This window comes from Vanessa atalanta, chromosome 18 (genome assembly GCF_905147765.1).
Source record: "Vanessa atalanta chromosome 18, ilVanAtal1.2, whole genome shotgun sequence".
Taxonomy (NCBI): domain Eukaryota; kingdom Metazoa; phylum Arthropoda; class Insecta; order Lepidoptera; family Nymphalidae; genus Vanessa; species Vanessa atalanta.
The window spans coordinates 1,164,049-1,185,947 of record NC_061888.1 but is presented as its reverse complement, the minus strand read 5'-3'; the positions used below and the strand labels follow the sequence as shown (position 1 = coordinate 1,185,947).

General features: G+C 33.1%; 1 protein-coding gene across 6 annotated transcripts in view; it reads left to right on the top strand.

Annotated features, from left to right (window-relative positions):
- LOC125070721 (homeobox protein homothorax) overlaps positions 1–21,899 on the top strand; it is a 243,545-nt gene that overhangs the window by 63,142 nt on the left and 158,504 nt on the right. For all 6 annotated transcript variants that reach the window (XM_047680657.1, XM_047680656.1, XM_047680654.1 and 3 more), the window contains exon 7: positions 21,316–21,442. In XM_047680657.1, the coding sequence (XP_047536613.1) occupies positions 21,316–21,442 (127 nt within the window). The remainder of the gene's footprint in view (positions 1–21,315; positions 21,443–21,899) is intronic.

Here is a 21,899-nt window from a genome sequence, read left to right as displayed (position 1 = left end):
GTAGGTCTTGAGTCATCGGGAATGTCAGCAGCTGTAATATATTCCTCGCTGAAGTACTGCTGATCATGATACCAAGGACTTCAAGCTATATATCCATGCATAGATCTGGTAATGAATTTGTGAGTAGGTACAGAAAGTTATTTATTAGTGATCCAAGAAAATTTAATTATCTTAGTCTTTACTGAAAAGGATAACATAACAATTATTAATTATATTGAGATCTGTACCGTTGTTCATTAATTTTAGTTCATTAATTTTAACTTGAATGCTACTTGTATTTTTAATAATAGTTATTATACCAGTCAACGATGCGTTAATTACGATCCTTCCTACAGTGTCGTGAACAAAGTTTGTCATCCGACCTTTATGTCGCCGGTCTAGATTCAAATCCACTCGAAAGCTCAATTTGCTCAGTCGAATAGTTTTGTTTTAAACAACCGTATCTCCTAAACTATCTCGCGAATAATTCACTGTAACGCATGCGCCGAACGCGATCCACACGTCGACGGAAAACCATCTCTATTATAACACTTTACGGCTTAAATTGCTTTGTGTTTAATTTAATACGTACTTCAATTGTACTTGATCGCTAAAAATCGTCTTTATTACGAATATGTAAGGTGTTTTTTAGTTCGTTGGATGATGTGTGTATGTTGTTTCGAGATGCAAAAACTCAAGAATCCAGTCTTAAAGATGACCGCGCGCCGATTTTCGAAATACGAGGAGCGAAATCCGAAAGCCATCTTTTTTGCCCAGCCGATGATAGTTTTTAATTATTGTACCGCTAATTAGCTTTTAGGGTTCCCTTGTAAAATGTGAAAACCATTAAGAACATGCATACACTTAAATTAGAACTAACCCCTAGTAAAGATGAAGCTATTAAATCGTGCAGCGGAACATTTTCTTGCATGTTTACATTTAGCTAAATCTACTAAACTTTTAAATGAGCCATTCAAAATAGGCATTTCATCATGTACATAGTTACTTAGCTTTGTTTTAAAATGTAAACGATCGATAGATAATATTAACAATGTCTACGGAACCAAATGAATTAAAAGTGCAAATTTTATGACTTGTTCCGAAGCTGTCGGCGAACAAAAACTACCGGAGTTGTCTCGTCGGGTGTTTGAATTTGGCGACTTTTTGTCCGTCTGTATTGAGATGCGCTTCGTACTCCTCGCCGGACCTTGTGTGACGTTTTACCGTTATTTCAACCAATTTATAACTTAACTAACTTACAGCTGTGACTTTCCTTGTGTATTTATTGCATCTCTTTAGATATTCAGTAATCTCTAAAGCCATTGCTGAGAAGAGGTTGTTCATTTTCAGGGGCTCTCAGACATTAAGAAAATTACTCAGTACCATTAACTTTACTATATCAATAATAGATATTATTGAAAGACTGATAAACTTTAATCCCATCCCTCCTTTAACTAACTCATCATTCTGACTAACATCCAGGTTAAACACAATATTTGAGGGAGAAATTCCAACCTACAAGAGTACATCAACACACACACTCATAGCTTTTTTAAATACGTATGTGTAATTAATCTTTAAGGTACGGTCTTTATTTAATAAATTGTCTCTAAGTATATTAAACATCATAATTCTTATAGTACATAAAATAATTAAATAAGTATATCGTAAGTCGACTTTCTGGAAAGTGTACAAAGTCGCTAAACCAGATAAATATTTAAAATTTGTCGATTGTTTGCTATTCTATATTATTTGCTACGTTCGTTGAATCAGTTCTTGCTTAGTCATATCGCACTAAACGGCCTGTACTATCGCATACACAAGTTAACAAGTTAAATTGCACCCATAATACCTATTAGGAAGGAATTTCTAAGTGCTAATCCCAAAGATAGATCGAAATATATATCACTCAGACAAAATCTTGAGGATTTGGAGGGAATTCAGTTGTTATTTTACTATCGGTATTCGCATTTGACGACTCGTTTGAATTTATTATCCGTTGTGTAATCTTCGGTACCAGGGTGCCTGGATAAGCGAGGAGCTAATGAACGTATCGGTTTCAGAGTCGCGTTACCTCTCGTTAGCCTGACGTGAACTCCCTCGCGTTTATTGTCTCCTTGAGTTTAGACTATGGCTAAATATCTATATATATAACGTTCGAACAGATAATTTGAATATACTAAACTATTCATATATAATAAATAATATGTATCTACATATATATCTAAATTGTTTTAATTTCTCTAGATATATTATGAGTGACTTTTATATAGAACTAACTGCGATTACATTAAAATGTTAGAAAATTTCTTCAAGTGGTGATTATATGAATAAGGCACCCGAATATAAATAGGCTTAATAAATAAATTTGGCAATAACAATATAATCCATCAAAATATCCACTCCGAGCCCGTACAGCAACAGTGTCGTTGTATGAATGGGCATCGGTGATTGGTGGCGTTCGTCAATTTGTCAGACAACCACCACCCCGTCAGTCGTCGCAAACAGTCGTGGAATGATACGATGACGGCGCGAGATGAATGTCGGTGACTATTAGGAGAGCTGCCAACGGGCCCCGCTGATTCACAACGGGTTAACGAACCAATTGTTTTGATGCGGGCTTCGATACAGATTGGATAATTTGGGAGCACTTCAGACCTCGCTACAGGTCCATCGAGGAATATATTGATAGATGTTAAGACTCCACTATTAAAGTATTGTGCACAATTGAAATTACTTTTATGTAAGTTAATTGTAATCCCACGTATATAATTTGAAGATTATATAGTAATTTGTCTGGTCATATTATTGGATACGTTCATAGATGTAGTCGCACTTTGTAAGAATAAAATATAAATTAACTTTTTAATTGTAAACCGAAGGAGTGGCTTATTTTTTTTACATCTCCAAACACCTTTCGTGTTTATAGACGTTGCCATAACTCTATACAATTTCTCTCTGCACATGAGAATGCTTTTTCAGACAATTAATCTTCATGAATTATTTATATTACACTCTTTGTTTACATGTAAGATTAGTTGAATAAAACTCAAAATAATCCACTCGGCCTATAACCGAGAGGTATTATGTTGTTATCTACCTTGGATTGCGAAATGTCTCCTCTGGCAGCAGCGGCGTGTACCGATGACATCGTCGTCAATTATTTGGCAAGCGAACACCGCATTCTGGGTCACAATGACCAAGATCATCATTGAAAAAAACAAATTTAAACCCTGTGACGACAAAATAAAGTTTAAATTTTATAATCCAGGTGCTAGTGTACTGGACATCGAGATTGATAAACAAAACTGATACTAATTTTGCTTTCTCCTTCTCACTTATGTTTTAGCTATTTGAACGAAAGAGATGTAACTTGTTTTTGTTGTTTTTCGTGAGTTCGTTAAACAGTGATTCAAAGAAATAAGTAAAGGTATGAAAGTATTTAATTGCAATTGAACGCTGTGTCCAATTTCCTTTCAAAAACCACATTTCTGTTTAATTTTGATCATCGAGACGATCTTTGTATTACTTTTATTTAAATTTAGTGAGAAAGTCTAATGACCAGAGTGCAATCTGTAATCAAATATCAAAAGAAAATCGATATTCCGAAATCGAGAAGTGGAATCGATATTCCTGATCTCATCGGTATGACGCCGGTCGGTGTTCGGTTGATTTACGAACGCTCGTTACAAGCACCATAATGAGTTGCGCCTGCGCATCGATTATGAGCGGGCATTTTTAAATTAAGAACTCGTTGATTTGTTCTGGCGGTTAGTGGATTGCGAAATGTTATTAACGATATTCAAAGAATAGCTATTTTTGTTTTACTTTTAAAAATAAATTATTGAATTGGAATGATATACATACAAACCTACAATATTAATGAAAAATTGTAATCTACAAATGAGTTTGATTTTTCTTTATTTACTATAAATACAAAAACTGATACATTAATACAGATTTTAAAATAACAAATATGTGATCTTTGAAGTCACTGGGGAGGATTAGGTAAAGAGTCAACTCCGGTTTCGGAGTCCCACAGGGATCTATTCTCGGTACCCTCTCTATTCGAATATATATTTTTTCTCTTCTGCCACTAAGTGCTGTATTTATAGACGTGCTTGGCGGATGCCTCGATTCTTATTTGGTTTATCTTCATTTGAAACTGTTTAGAAAATTGTACCGGATGATTCTAATTATGGATTCGGATAAGCTTTTGATACTTTTAGTAATCCTGTGGATGTCAAAATTTTGCTTTCTTTAGGTCTAAAGATAAAACAATCGAGTGAATGATATACATATAATTGACATTTGCTTTAACACAACACGATAAGAATACAGTTCTAATAGCTGTAAAAACTAGAGGGATACGTTGTATTAATAAGTTATAGGCGAAAAGTATGGTGATTGTTGTTGGTTTTCGCATGAAATTAATTTGTAATACTTACCAAAATATACATACTTGCACACTTGAAGAAAAGTATTAAAGAATAAACAACGTAAATACAATTACAACGAAAGATCGTGCAAACAGCATAACTCTTAACCATACCTCCACAGCTTCCCCGATATCTTGTATCCCACGTAATTTCATCAGTCGTAAATGATTAAACACGATTGATATAAATAAAAGTCGATCGTAATTTTAATATCGTAACTAAATAATAAAGTATAACTGTATTTACAGTATATTTTACCGGAGAGATATTAGAAAATGCTTTTAAAGAAATAATTGGAACGATTTCAAGTTTCCACGCCTGTGTTTGACGTAGACAAAATATATTACAACACTTATAGCCAATCGCCTTAGGGTTACGGTCCGCTCCATGCCAAACTAAAAAAATTAACCTAAAGTTCTTTTTGTACGATTAAATATCTTCAAAATAAAATCGCGGATTTCCTCTTAAATCATAAAAAACATAAACAGCCCGTAAATGTCCCACTGCTGGGATAAAGGCCTCCTCTCCCTTTGAGGAGAAGGTTTGGAGCATATTCCACCACGCTGCTCCAATGCGGGTTGGCGGAATACACATGTGGCTGAATTTCGTTGAAATTAGACACATGCAGGTTTCCTCACGATGTTTTCCTTCACCGCCGAGCACGAGATGAATTATAAACACAAATTAAGCACATGAAATTTCAGTGGTGCCTGCCTGGGTTTGAACCCGAAATCATCGGTTAAGATGCGCGCGTTCTAACCACTGGGCCATCTCGGCTCTGCCTCTTAAATCATTTGTCAAAAATCAAGATCGTTTTTATGATGAATAAAATTTGATCTGCTTACAATTCTTGGTCCAATGTCGGAATTAACATTCAAAATTACTTATTCTGATCTTTAAATATTTTCTATAGTTATGAATAAATCAACTATTAATAGAGTATATTTAAAAATGATGACTTATGAATTCTGAAGTTTTTGACTAAAATTTCAGTTTTTGATAAACTATTTATTAATAATACTAAATGTCTGATGATAATTTATTCTTACATTGCTATTTACCGATGTTTGCCGTTATAATATTTGTATATCTCTCGATATCACGAGTCGATTACATCCCGCGGTTCTCATAACGTAAATTCATTAAGGAAGCACCATTAATTACATTTTCCATCCAATGCAATGCTATTACTCTCATTCCGAACCAAAACAAACAAATCCTGCAATTATTGTAACAGCGCAACATTAGAATCGGTACGGGGCTGTTGGAAAATAGCCTTTATTACTTTATTAATAAATGCTATAACGTTTGCGTCAGTGGTTGCGGTTTTATCTGCTTTCGCCATAACAGCATCTTCAGCAGTTTTTTGCTGAACAGAAATGTACTCTATCGCCTTGGGAATAAGTCTATCAAAAAACTTGTTAATATCAGTAGGAATTCTGGGATCCCCATTGATGTCCCCGAAATTCTCAAGATATTGAAAGATTAGCCGTGGGTGCAGGATGTCCCCATAAATAATACATCGGAGGGGTGCCGTGATGGATTGTCTGTCTGTCTATCCGCATTCTATTAGTCAGGAATTCTTAAAGGGTGGATCTTAGGGTGATTTCTATTATTAGAAGTAACCAATGTTAGCTTAGGAATTGATACAGTCCTCGTTCATTAGTGAGCCTTTCATTTAGATGCTGTGGACTGTTCAATTCCTTTGAAAGATAAATCATTTGATTGTTTACATATTACTTAATTTTCAAAATAGTCGAATAATCAAAATAGTTACCTCCGATGGCGCCCATTTTAATTCAAGTGAGCTGAGACACAGAATTTTAATTGTCCGTTACTAGATCTCATCGACCATAAAAAATATAATTTTGTTAGATAGCAATTTATACTACACAACATTAATTTACTTATATTATTAACAATGAATTTTTTGCGAAGGCTAAAACATTTTCTGGTTTAAACAGTTTTTTCGTAAATTAGAATATTATGAAACGCGATGCAATCAATTTTCTATCGACATCAGAGATTTTATCGATGGAATGTGTTATGGGTTTGCTTAACGATTAGCATATTAAAGTAATGGACTTATGGTTTATATTTGCTTACGACTATTTCAATAAAAATTCTCAGTTTTCATCAAGAACGCATTACAGTCCTAATGCTAATATAACACGCAATGAAAACAAAGATCTTGTGAAAAGGAAAGTTTAATTAAAAATTAATGCAGAAAATTTTTCTATTACAAAACGTAATCCAGTAGAAGATACGTATCATAGAAACGCAAGTAATGAATAATAAAATTATTTTTATAGCACACAAAAAGTTAATTTGTAGAAAGGGAGAAGATTTATTGGTGTAATAAAAACCGAACCTATTGCTACACTTGTTGCTGGCCACTATCAGTATTATCTGGTGAAAATTATCGATCATAAATCATAGGATCGTAAAACTAACAAATATTGGCGCGCAGTAAAATTCAATACTGTATACATGGGAACCATCTCAGATAATTCGGACGATAAGCGACCTTGTTCAAGTGTGACCGATAAGTAATCGTAAAATGAGAGACGAATAAGAGGCAAATGATAGATTCGGAAATATAAAACCTATTTTGTTGAATTACTTTATTCAACGACTACTACAGATAACACAGGTACCGAACAGAACTAAGTATAAAAGTTTGTCAAATATATAGATATTAATAACCGGATACATAGAAAAAGAAATTCTTCTCCAAAAAATACGTCAAATAAAAGTTGCTAAAGTAACTGAATTGATGGTATTGCTTTACAAAACGTCACCTGTTTACAGTAGATTGATTTTTTGTCCGTTCAAATAAAAAGTTCGCTAACTTTGACAACTGGGACCTTCCGATGTTCGTCCGATACCGTCGAATTATATTCCCTTCTTCATATTACTTCCCTGAAAAACAAAGTATTAAGTTGGCACTTTTTTATTTTTTTGCCTTTAGTTACATTTCGGATAAAATGTAATTTCACACAAAAAATATGCTTCGTACGAGCCGATAGAGTGATCTCTTCCAGGCAAATGTCATTAAAGAACGACAAATATTAGGCATAGGGCGCTTCAGCTTACTTATGTTAAAATAATATTTATTGATCATACTATATTATATTATTTATATCAACTAAATTTCGTATGAATCACAACTAAATTGATATATTTGACATAAATAATATTTAGCTAAATAAAAATGCTTTTAGCTTAACTGTTATGGATGACTAGCACCGATACCATGATATGGAAAAATATTCTATATAGAAAAAAGAACATCATTAGAAATGAAACTTTTAATAACGAAAATGAAACAGTCGAGTAACAAGTGCAAAAACGTATCCTAAACAGCATTAAGCGGGAAATAATGCACCATCGGCGCTGAAAGCGGGCGTAAACACCTTTGTTTATGAAGGAAAACATTCTGTGGGTGCATAGACAGGGTTACTTTACCATTCTATTCGCTTCGACGTTCTTATCACGGCTGTGGAAATGTTCTCAAGACTCGCCCCTTTGTTCAACTTAAAGATGTAGACTAAGGTACAAGTGTCAGCGATTTCCATCAGCTTAGTATCTTTTCACTTGAATATTTGTGTCTTCAAGTTTAATTTGGAGCGTAGTTGAATCATTTTAGATCAATATTTTAAGAATTGCAATATTCTTCTCCAGAAATTTACGTAAAATAATAAAAAAAGTTAAGCTAGTATTTAAAAAGTCATCTAGTATTAACATAAAACCATTTTGAGACTAAGATTCTGTATTATTTAGCACAATCATTAAACCAAACACAACCAAATAGAAGGATCTCGTTTCGTTTGATTAAATTATTTATTCATGTGAAGTTTCATTACTTTTTAGTAAACAAACTCTCTCCGCTTTTGTTTTAAACCAAACCGGAAAAACTTATGTCAATATCAAGTTTTTATTATTGAAAGTATTTATATTATTTCACTTTGTCTCCTTACACTTTCTGAAAAGTTTTGGCGGTTTAATACACTTAGGGTGGAACGTGTCGCGAAGTTTCTACGGGTTTGTTTCAATCATCTTTTTACTAACTTCCCTCTTTATATTGAAAGTTTTCTTTTATTTTTACATATTTAAGGGAATTCCCTTTTTTATCTGATATTCTTGCGTAAGATATCTACTCAATAATCAACCGTGTATTTTTTCTTATTTGTTAAATTGATCTATCATTAAAGTATGCTCTTTTCAGACAAAGCATATCCATTTGAATTATCTAGAAACGAGATAATTAATATTCAATTCACGACAACTTGTTAGATCTTAGTACAGATTAATTTTGCACAATGTGAACTCCAAAGTCGTTTAGTACGAAACATTGTTTAACCTATAAGGTCCTAAGAATTGACGAATTCAGCTACTAATAATTAACCGTTTCAACATAATGTTTCGATACAATTGAATTTAAACAAACAATACATTTATAATGAAATGATCACGATAAGAAACAATAACCAAAAATGCAGCCAGTTAAACTTATCAGTCCAAAAAAGTCAAAAGTTTTAAAAATACAAATCCTTTTTTGTTTTGGAAAAGTGGCGATTTTATTTGTGCTTTCTAAAATCTAGTTTCCACGTATTGTATTGTATTGTTTTCGTTTCAATTTCAAACTAGGTTAATGCAATTACTTAAACTAAAAAAACAGTTTGATGGCAATATATCCAATTTTAGAATTTTATTGTCTATTTAAACGAAGTCAAATCGACCGAACAGTAGTTTCGGTTTCATGATTCATTTAACGGTTTGAGGTTTACCAATGCGTTTAGAGTATTCACGCATTAATTGCAATTATGTGTTCTTTACATATATACAATAGAGATCATAATTCAATACATTATATATGTCTATATTCTGGTTTTATTTGAGAGAATTAGAAGGATTACTATAGTATCGTATAGAGGAAACATTTGTTGGTATTTTTCCGCTCGTATAAAAACCTAGTTGCACTGTATTAAATGGAACTTGTCATTCTATTTAATAACATAAAAAGTTGTTGGACATAAAATAATAACTTTACTTCAAATGTTGAAATTAATTTAGGACCATTTGCAATGACCTCGGTTGCTATTCAAAATCAATTTAAACTAAGTCCAAGCGAAGTAGTTATCGAAATTTATATGATTTTATGTCATCGGATCAAAAATGTAATTAACCACACTATAATCCCCATTAAAATTAAACAGTCAATAGCGGAAACCGCGGTTTAAATCCAATCAAAATACTATTTAAATTTCATACAGCCCATACACAATATAGTCCATCAATAGCCCACGGTCTTGAATGGGCTTTTTACAGAAAAGCTCGCATTGTGGGCGGCTTAAAGGGTTTCGCGACAATACAGCCCGAGTTTAATTAACCGGAGCTTAAAGCTTAATTGTAAGTGCAGTTAAGCTCAGTAACACGTGTCGGAGTCTCTCAGGGCGGCCTCTAGAACCGTTGCTTTACAATTGATATAATTTTTTTTGTCGACCTTTTCAATTGTAAATGGATTTGAATAATTTTAATCGTATTTACATTTAGTTTTATCAGTTTAAACTTAAAAGGATAATAAAAACGGTGGTGGAATTATTAAGGAGAAACGATTATCTGATGGGGAGGCGTTAGGAAAAACCGTGAAACATTAAAACTAATAATATAGACAGTTGAACTAAATTAATTGCGACGAAAAATTCGAAAAAAAACTAACCTTTGTTTTGGCATTGAGTGAAATTCAAAACAAAACTTTGTAGGTACGTTGTGAGCACTGTACCAGCTTCTGAAGCTGTTTTCCAAACATCGGTAACTATTAAAGAACTTCCCCGCACCACTTATCTGAAACACGCAGCATCAGTACCACATCAGCCGCCTAAACCTCCGCTACGGCTTATTTACCGCCGCAAGCAATTCACGAGAAAACCAAACAACAATTACCACACAAAAACAAATAAGAGGAAAAATCATTAGGGGAGCGAAGGGATGATTACAAAGGAAAACATGGCGTTGTGGAGTGGAGTCATTATGTGCCGATTGTTCAGTAGTTTGCACGCGAGGGTAGCTGGTTCGACAATGGAGCTGGTGAGACGCCTGTCGCCTGTCAAACAAGGGTTGAGAGCGAATATGTTTTGTGTATTGTGACCCTGCAATGATCAGGAAGGATTGCTGTTGTATTGATTGTGACGGTTGAAGAACTAATGAACGTTTAAAACTGCTTCTGATGTACGCGTTCAGTTTCCCTGTTTTGTCTTCAGGAAAATATTGGTAATGATAACCCTTTTAAAATCCAACTAAAAACAGATATTGCATTTACTCGTGCTGTTACACAGAGATAAGAAAACAGCTGGGATAAAATTTCATAAAAATATGTATAAGTATGTAAAAATTGTTTAAGTATTTAAAAATGTTCATAAAAATATGTAAAAATATGTATGTATACCTATGTATAAGTTCATTTTACATACTTTAAAATAAAAAAAATGTAATAGGTACTGCTCTGAATAAATGAGGAATAAAAATTTTCACAAGAGACTTAAAATCAATTAAATATATATATTTTTTTATCAAGAACATACTTTTGAAATGCTTACTGTACTGCAGTTTCCAAATCTAAATACTATTTGAAAAAAAAACATTACAAATAGTTTACGACGCAATTGTTTTAAAAATTTATTCGCAAATATATAAAACCTTTCCTACTAATTTGGGATTTAGAAGTATTTACCAAAAAAGAGCAAGCGGTAGATAATTACATTGGATCCTACACACAGCGAGCTCTAAAACAATTAATTAGGGTCCCCCAATCCCCAATAATGATAAAACCAGAGGCAAATCGGAATCTAGACCCGATCTCATTTAAATAACACCAGTAAAAATCGTATTAGACATTCAATTAACCGATGCAGCGGCGGAAGTTCGGAGGAAGCTCGTTAGGTAGCCTATCTGACACTTTGACGCTAATGCCATCGTGTGCCGCATAACAATGTACCTACGTACAGACATCCCTCTAGGTATTGATATTCTAGCGATCGGTGAAGTACATGCTATAGGCCATGATAAGACTGAAAACATGGAAACGGTTCTTTAAAACATGGCGGTTAAGACATACCAAGTAATTAAAACGATCTTAACGTTACGTCTTTATGGCAAAGTTTAAATTATGATTACATTAAGAAAACTATCCTACATAAGATGACCTTATTCATAATTTAGAAAAAATCACGTATCAAAATAAAAAACATCAATTTTATCAATTACAGAAAAACTGCGTATTCTCGACAATAAATATCCTAAGCCAAAACCAAAGTCCAATAAGCTGTATCTGAAAAAATAATAATATCGATGATACACAGCATTACGACAAAAATAACATCATTCATATAATTTGAAACCTTTATTTATTTATTAACATCAACATATAACTTATGGATCATTCATTCGTGATTCCATTCTCATTCGTTCAGAAGATAAGCTTTCAGCTAAGCGGGAGTAAGTTGACCAACGTCTACAGTTCCTGAATTATTTATGCCCTCCCGTTCCGTTACATTGAATAGCTAATGACGTGTGCCCGAGCGCATATTTGCTGTTAGTTAATATTAATAACCTGGGATTGTCTGCCCATCGTCTCGGCTGCCACGTGAATGTCATAGCAATTGATTATAGGTTACAAGTGCATCCTGGAAACGGATTAGCAGTATGCATAAATAAATATTGTTTGTTTGTTAATTCATTTCTCTGGAAATCTGTGGTTCCCATAAATTCAAGTACTGTTAACGCGTGGAATTATTCCATTAGACATCATGGCTCTGTTTGTATGTCGTTAGGCTGATCGTCGTCGGTGTAATTCGATTCAAATTATTTACATACAATTGTTATTAACAATTAGATGCTCAAGAATAAACTTTATCGTCATAAATTAATGTGTTAAACGTTCATACGGATCGTACATGTGGTAATTTAAAAAATAGAAGCAATAAACCGTGAGGCATATAATGAACAAAATAATAGTTCACAGCGGGGCACAGACCACATAGCATGCGCACGCGTGTTTCATTTTAGGCCATTTCGCTGCACAGCCTTTTATTACTACTCCTTTGTGATTTAAGAAATACAAACTCGCATTAATTGAGGAACGCAACGGCACAAGCTAGATTCACATGTTTCATTTAGTTACTAACTTAAATATTCGTTGGGGTAGTAAGATATTTTCTTATTTTAAAGACAAGCATGTGTAGAAGACGCGTGATCTATATGTTTTTGTCACGTTATAAAGAATACTTGTAATAACAAAGCTTCTAATAATCCAATCCAATCGTCGCGGTGATTGTGATTCTCTATAAATAATTACGAGATTGTTTGAAGTCATTTAATAATATTTATTTAAGACACTAAATCAAAACTATACTTGAAATAATAATGAAAATAAAGAAAAATGTAATTCAAACCGCTCAACAAACAATGTGTATTGGAACAAAGATCCATCAGACCCTGGCAATATGCTGTCGTTCGCACGTCCCCTTGCGAAGGGTTGCGGCCGGTTGCTGAGGGCTGCGGAGCGTGCCGGCTCCGGTTACCGCCGCACAATGGTAACCGTATCGCAACCCGGTGTTATTGCAACACAATTACTGCTGATTAGCTATTGAATCGTGCTCTATTTCTGCGACTTACGGTTCTAGGCTTCTGTACACTGTGAACGAAAACAAACGGCAGTTAACTGGGTTAGTCTGCCAAACAACTATCGCTCAATAGCTCCGAATATACTTGAATGTCATGAATTTAAGTGCGAATTCTATTGTATTGGATCGCTAAAAGTATTCAAATTGAATTTAATTAAAACTTTATTACCTATACTAAATATTGATTTTGAATAATAGACGAGAAGTGTGTATATTTATTTTAAAGGTTTCAGTGTAGTCGTGGAAATTCACGAACTCAGTATGTCGATTAAACAAAGGAACGAAGATCGAATGTTCTAGATTCATTTCAATCTTGTTTGACCAAATATGTATAAATAGAAATGAAGAAAAAGATAAGTTTGAGAGATATATCGGCTTATCAGAGAGGGTTCGGTCGTCCATTAATACTTGCGTAGCTTAAAATAAATTTTGCGATTCAATCGACAAAGACAAAAGTTATTTTATTAAGCACCATAGACACCCACACGAATTTCCCACATACCACAGATTAAAAATCCTTCCAATAGACTGTACAGATTATCCCTAATGATAGCCGCCAGCAATAAATATGGCGGGCAAGATGGCGGAGATAGCGAGTAAAGGACGCTTTGATTGAACGCACTGGACATGTTAGATAAACGATATTTGCATATTAAATAACAATATTAATTTTCTCTTAGTTTTATGTTAAACTTTATAGCTTTAAAGCGCTCGAGCGAGCGGACGGTCAGCGACATCTGGGCGGTTATTTAAGTGAAATCATAGTTTTACGGTTCTTGATACAATGTTTTTCATTACGTAAAAGAAACAAAATGGAATTATAATTAATTTCATGCTCAGGATAGATGGAAAACATCGTGAAGGATGCACGTGGATTTTCTTGGATATCCAGCACTGAGTATGACGGGAAGAGGTTTTTCTTTATATAGAGCAAATTTTATTCACAAGTGAGCTGTATAAATACAGCTACTGTATAATACTGGCTACGAATAAAGCTACTTTAAGCAAAGTAACAGTTTCGCATTGGTACAGTATACAATACGCAAAATTCTTATTAATTGACATTATCTAAGAAAAAAAAATCCATCCCATAAAAATATATAACGTTTTTTTTTTTACAAATACTTTAGAGCACTTGCAAAGGTAAACTTATATAAAGTCTATTTTATGTGAGTTTAATTGGGCGTTTCTTGATAAAACCATACATTATTCATACATTTTATAGGCGCCACAAATAATTAACACAAAAAATATAAGATATGCGTCAGCAATCGATGTTATTACACGATAAGAACATCTCTATCGACATATGATAGTGTTGTGAATTGGGTCAGCACTACTTTAAAAAAAATACAAACATTCGAATCGCGAAATTGATATGTTATCGGACGACGAAAATGTTTTTATGTTTATAATACATGTGTGTGTCTGTCACGTGTTTGTGAGTTATGGTGTCCTTTCCCATGCGGTCGACGACCCATAGGCGCCTGCGCAAGTTAGGATTAACATCACGGACACCATAAAACTGTGGTGACATTATGAGTGGATCGGAGACCATAAACGTTGACCTTGGACACTTATGACGGTAATGAGAATCGTATGTCTGTCTGTAATACGAAATAACGTGACACTTTTTACACTCGAAACAAATGTTTGGAATTATTAATGTCTCCTTAACTATGACGTATGGAATTTTGACAAAATATTCTTACTCAGCATAATTTGATATGTTTTTTACGCATTGACGCAAATGCGGAACGGATTTAAATGAATATTGAGAAGGAGACAAGAATCCTTAATGATATATTTTAATCTTTGTCTCAACTGGGCTCATAATACTTGTAAATATAATAATTATGGTGCTTATAGATAATTCATTATGTACAATTAAAGTATTCGTGCGTCTTACCCTTGTGAACATATTAATGTAGGATACAGACATTCGATACCCATCGTCAAATAAGGAAGCTATAATCCAACAAGTAAATATCTATCCTATCGTTGTGATTATAATCCAACAAGTTACTTGAACTTGTACGATTATAATAACAAGTTGCGAAACAACTAAACTGCCTAAATAATATATTTTTTTTTTTTTTCTAATAATATTCATCTCAATATAAAGATTTTGATATTAAAAAGTTCCATAGACATCTCAATGGCTTTTTAAGTATTATAATTAAAACTATATGAATTCTACAAAAAAATACATACCCTAATAAGCGTATGTTATTTATTAATTAAATACATACGTGTGTTGTTACGGTAATTATTTGATAAAATTACCTGCTCAGTTTCTTGCCGGTTCTTATCAGTGGCAACGACATTCAGATCGACACACTGAACTGACTTATAAATTGATGACCATTTAAATTTCTCTGTAAAAGACCAATTAAATGTAATTCATAATAAGATTTCCATTAAACATGAGGAATATTCTAGAAATTGTTATATATAATACTCGTTGATTTTAAGGCAGTATATATTACATAATATATAACTGTATTTAACTAACTATAGTTTTTCTTTTAAATATTTAAAAAGAGTATTTACTGAATTTCCCGCCGATTTCGAACCGATATATTGTTTTTTACTTGGAATAGTTCTGTAAAATAATGGTTCAAGTGTGCTTGTAAAAGTCTACTTGAATAAAGTATATATCGTTTTTTTTTATGATAGAAGGTTGTAGAATTTCATTCTAAATGAAAACGATGATATGATCAATAGTTATTTTGATTTGTATCTTAAGGTGATTTATATAAAGCACCGTATTGTGGTACATTAACTTTGTTTGATACATTACAAAAATATGATTAGAAATTTATTAATTAACAAAAAATTGAAAAGAAATAGATATATTCACATGCAGTAGACTGTTACTACTGACTGACTAGTAATGTCACTGTCTCTAAGTCATCTCACACATACTAAGACAGTACTACAGATGTACACAGTACTAATGCAAGACTATAATGATTGAAATGAACGCGGAGGGCGCGCCTTCATCAGTTAATCTACATATACATTTAATAGTTATTTTATATCATAGAAAATACTTTAAAATTCCCAACATTTGTTAAACAATACTCTCGTGCATTAGATATAAAATTCATAATATTTCAAAGGGTCAAGTAACGTTCAAGAACTAGTCTTGGAACATTTTATAAATAATGTAATACAAACATTAATGTTTGTACCGGAAGTATGTCGTAACTTAAATACTTTTACTCATATTCATGCGCGTCACGACGACTGCCATATTAAAAATATGGCGCCTAATGACAGGTATTCGCGGTATAATTTATAGCTTTACAATCGATTGAATATTATTTGTAAATGTTAAACGTTTCTTTAATATTAAAACATTAGAGCTTTTGTTAAGTTACCGTTATTTCTCTTTATTTTATATATATATATATATATATATATATATATATATATATGTATACATATATTTTCAATATGAAAAATAATGAAAAATTATATCATAATAATAATTACAAAAATAAAATAAAGGCTTGATGGAGTACGTTCTAATTCAACCCTTTGTAAAAGAAAGGAATACTATTCAAAAATTAATAAAAGAACAATAAAGGGCACGGAAGTTTGTTCGATATTTAAATTATTTTGAATTTGGAACGGCGCGTGCGCACGATCGAGTTTCCGAACGCCAGGTGGGAATAGAGTCGTTGGAGTTTCGAAATACGAATTCGCGTACACTCGTTATTAAGTTAGTTATAGCTTTTAACTTTAGTCGTTATAATTATACTCATATTTATATAAACTGTTTGCGTGCTAAGGAAAATATAATAATATTCAATAACCATAACGTATAAAGTCACGTAAAAATGGTTTTAACATTTTTCTACACAAAAAAAAACAAAGTTCTAAATTTTACATTACCGCCTATTTCTATTTCTATCAAACGTTCCAAGATGGCGGAACCCATTCCCGCTAAAAGTGGCGGAATAAACAAACAGACGAAACAAAAGAACGCTACATTAAGACGTATGACCTCTTTCAAGATGACACAATAGTAAACTCTCATTTGGGAGGATTAATGGTAATGGAAAAGTCGAGTTCCCTCCTCCCCTCCACTCCTACCCTCCCCGGGGGATGGACATCGACTTGGACGAAGCTTATCGGGGTATCTTTGACGTCATAATTTACGTTCTCATGGCATATTTTGTTGGAACTGTTTTGAAGATGTTTTTGGTTTATATAAAGTAGGTATTACTCTCCGCGAAATTGGTCTCGCTCGTGTTCAATTGGATGCCGTTTGACACTGATGGTTCATTCTCTTATCTTTAGTTAAAATATGGAGTTACGCGGTCCTATGGTATCTTATCTGCCATCGATATATTAAGCGAAGTGATTTTTAAAATAATATTTGGCGAATATATCCAAAAAAAATACCTTGAATTAATCCTTACACCTTGATCTTATATACTACGATGCCTTTTATAATAAGGAGTCACTCAGGAGCCGGGTTACTATATTCTAATGATTCGAATTGTTTAGGACTAATATAACTGTCTAATTGATATTTAAATTTAAATAGTACTTCAATACGATAACCATGCTGAGATGTAGTGAATAGATTATATTAACTAAACATACTTATTAATCATTATATACTACGTAACCTAATTTTGTACCTATTTAATGTACGACCTATTGGAAATAAAGGCAGTATCTATCCAGCAGTCTCGGCTTTCATTCCTCTCTCAGGGCACCACATTACATGGCGACCCTGCCACACACGGTATTTGTAGCCTTCTGATTCGTAAGTAGACGTTAGCATGTGAATTATTCTTCTTTAATTCTTCAAATGTATATATCCCCGCTCCTCACAATAGATAAAAATGACATAACAACAAATAAAACAAACGAAAACCATCCTATTATAGAATATTGATTGCATCTCATTGTAAGGGAACTAGAAATAAATTCTTTAAACCTGAAACAGTTATCCAAACATTTAGATCGTCATGAAATAAAGACATGCAGGCAAATAAAAATAGGTTATAAGACAAATAAAAAAAAAAATTGAATAATAGAGTTGACCAGCTCGATTTTAAGGGGTCAGTCGTTAAGTGTTAGATATTTATTTATTTATTTTATTTAATTTATTCGGGAAACAAACAGTACAAATTAACACAATTAAAAAAAAAAACATAAAATATAAATCATTGACCAATAAAGTTTCCACAATTAAATAATACATAGAATAATGCGAGCAAGTTAATTACAATTAAAAAAAAAATCTAATACATTAAATAAAAAGTAATATCATATAAACAGAAAATATAAAGAACTACGTTCGTGCCTTTGTCCTTCCTTGACGTGCTTCATACCAAATGTATTTAAATTCGGTTCAGTGGTAGTAGAACAATGTAGTTTTCTACCAGGGAGAGAATGCAACAAACAAAAACAAAATTTAACTTCCTATATACCGATTGCTAAAATAATAATAATAATTGTGTCTCCTCGTGTATCCGCCATATTCCCACGTCATCCGACACCACGCGTGATACTGTCGTCGGTAATTGCGACCGGGGACTCTGACTGCTCTTTTACCTCCTACTACGACGTAAGGAGGGTTGTGTCTTATTCGAATAAATAAAACTCCATATCATAATGTGAATATTTTTCACTGATATGTAAATATTATTTGGCACGCATTTGTAATTTAATTAGTGGAAAATAGTTATTATTGACAGTTTCTAGTCGTTTCTTCTCGATAAAATATTTCCAACTGTGGTAACGATAAATCATTTAAAACTTTGAAAAGTGCTCGTAGAGGCCTTTAAATATAAATTGGACTTGTTTTGACTAGTTATTTGTCATGAATAAAGGTTATATTTGTACACTATATGTCTATTACTTAAGTCGTTTATCAATAAATACTGTATATTTATTTTGGTTGCTACTAATAACAGTGATGAGTCATACGACTGTTCAATAATGACATAACATTTTTTTCCCACACATCTCTATCTCAGTAACCGCAAAAAACTTTCACTCAAATCGCAAACGGTGCCCCGCCTCTTCCAGGAACCGAACCCATGACCCACGCTGCGAAATTACTATTTCACGAGCGAACCCCGCCCTTGAAGCAAAGATGTTAATTTAAAAAAAAAATATTTGAATAGAATTGTTCTTGTGTGAAGTGACTTACTTTGTTATATTTAATTACAAAACTTATTTATTAAAAAAAAAAATAACAAATATTAAAAACAAAAAATGTTATTTAAAATTGTAATGAAGATATGAATACCTCAAATTCATATTTAGTATTTTTTAATCTATATCGTTCAACATCGCGTGTCTGTGTCACTTATCAGAAACTATTGGAAAATAATTACAACAAAAGGTGTTATTTTGACGATCGTTAGCCAAATGGTGACTGACAGCATTCGCTAACGATACAAAATTATGCCCCGTCCTGTCCGTGGATAAACAAAATTATAACAATAAAAATAAAATTACTCGCGAACCGAAGTCATTTCTGATACACACATATGGTGTGAACGCATTAGCAGGAACGCTTCCTGCGACTATAAAGGACCTTTTAAAAAAATAAACTTCAAACCATACAATTTTGGAACGACTCAGACACAAAATTACTTGCCTGTCATTCGTATTAATAAAGTAAAATGTCGTAAAAATATATTTATTTACAAATGAATTTAAATAATTTGTATATTTTATGAGACAGCATTTAAAGCTACGTCAATAAGGAAAGTCACACGAAATTGGAAACATGTGTTCGATATTCAAATTTGGGAATAGACCTGAGCATCGTCAGATTCCGATTGGTGTAATTGAAAGTGGCGGCGGACATCTGTTCTAAATTCAAATTCGCCGTCTGTTCGGTTTCTTTAATGATTATTGAAATTGCCAGTTGTGTTATGCGTGTTCTATTTTTGAAAGGAATTTCTCGGACCGAGGCGTCATCAAACACGCGGCGTTTGGAAAGTCGCACTAGCATAAATCTATTGACAGGTAAACAGGTACAAAACATACAATCAAGTGTATTTAAAAATATAAACCCCATTGAAAATAGTTTTCAGATAATATATTTATATTTTCGAACTAATTTCTATAATCGACTGAATATTTGAAACAATTACATGTGATTGCTTGTGACAATAAGTATTAGCCAAGATTTTGTTCAAAACGCCTTCTAAGCCCACGCAGTGAATTAATTTTGATATTGCGTTGGCAGCGTTTTTTTATTTGAAACAGTTCGGACATTTGAAATTAGCTTACGGCTTACGGCATTGTAATCTCTAAGATATTCAATTAAGCCTCCATTATTTTAAATTAAAACAATCCTCGGTCGTAATGAGACACCTAACGATCGTTAGTGCTCGCAATCAATTTAGCGGTATATGAACAGCAATTAAAGATTTTTTTGGTTATTACAGCACGTCTCCCGTGGGGAGTTGTGTGATTATCAATCAAAACTTTGGATATGAAGCAATTTTTTCAACTTCATTGATGAGATTACTTGAAACATGGTTGCAATTAAATAATTGAGATCATTCAGTTTAACTAAAGCCATTAGCAGCGTTGAATTTAATTCAAATTGTTTTTTGTGAAAAATATTCAATGAATAACGATTTTAGTTTAATGTTAATAATTTTTAAATATATAGAAATCATAAATTACTTAAAATATTTTTTAAATTAGATTAAACTGAGAATAGTATTAACAGATATTCTCAAGCTTAAAGACAAATTATTCGCTAAATATGCCCAAAAGATTAGTAAATAATTATAAAAGAAATCTTTAAAATGACAACAAATAGTCAAATTACGAGTGGAATTGGCGAATCACGATAATGGAATAATTTGAGCGTATCGTCGGCCATTACCCGTAGCCAGGTGTCGTGTAATGGCGGAGTAGCGTGCGCCCGCGCCTCATTACCTGCGACTTGCGAAACAACGGAAATTGTGAACCTATTTGTCTATGGCGAGAAATTTACTGTATGAGATCTTTTTTGAAAGGAAATTGGGCAAATTTGTAGGAACTCAGGATCACCTTAGGTTGTAAGCTGCGCAAATAACACAGAGCGCGTGACAGTAAATTTATCTTAAAGTATCCACGTGTAAGGTACTCGTATCATCTTCAACTGAGATCTACTTCCTTCTATTAATTTTAAGCTATACAACTAAAACTGATCATTTATGTCCCTTTGTCAACAGAGACCGCCGTCGTCGTCGTTGTCCTATGGTGGTGCGGTAAACGATGATGTCCGCTCCCCGGGCTCCGGTGGCACACCAGGGCCCCTCAGTCAGCCCCCGCCGCAGACCCTCGACGCGACAGATCCAGGTAAGCTTTTTGACATCTTACTGATATCAGCTGGTTCAGAAATGTAGAATCACGAGAAGTGGAATTTTAACGTTTTTTTATTTTAGGGGATAAAATAGAGCCTGTACTTGATCAACTATTACTCTTGTTTTCCAATTGCAGTAGAAGTACTTATTACTAATATGTTTTATGAAATTCAGTAAAGGAGGACGTATATGTATGTTAGTTTGGCACGGTAGTAAGATCTTTATCATCCAGCTTTTAAACCTTTTTGATCAATGATTTAGTGGACGGTCCTGATTCATCGAGGCGATTTATGATATAGTTAACAAATGTAAAATGATAATAAGGGTATAAATGGTTTTTCAGTAACCGAAAGGTCGATTAATGCAAATATACAATGCAATCCCACAACACAAGTACGTTTACCAACTCATTTGCATCGAAATTATAAACTTCATGTGATACAACAGTGTAT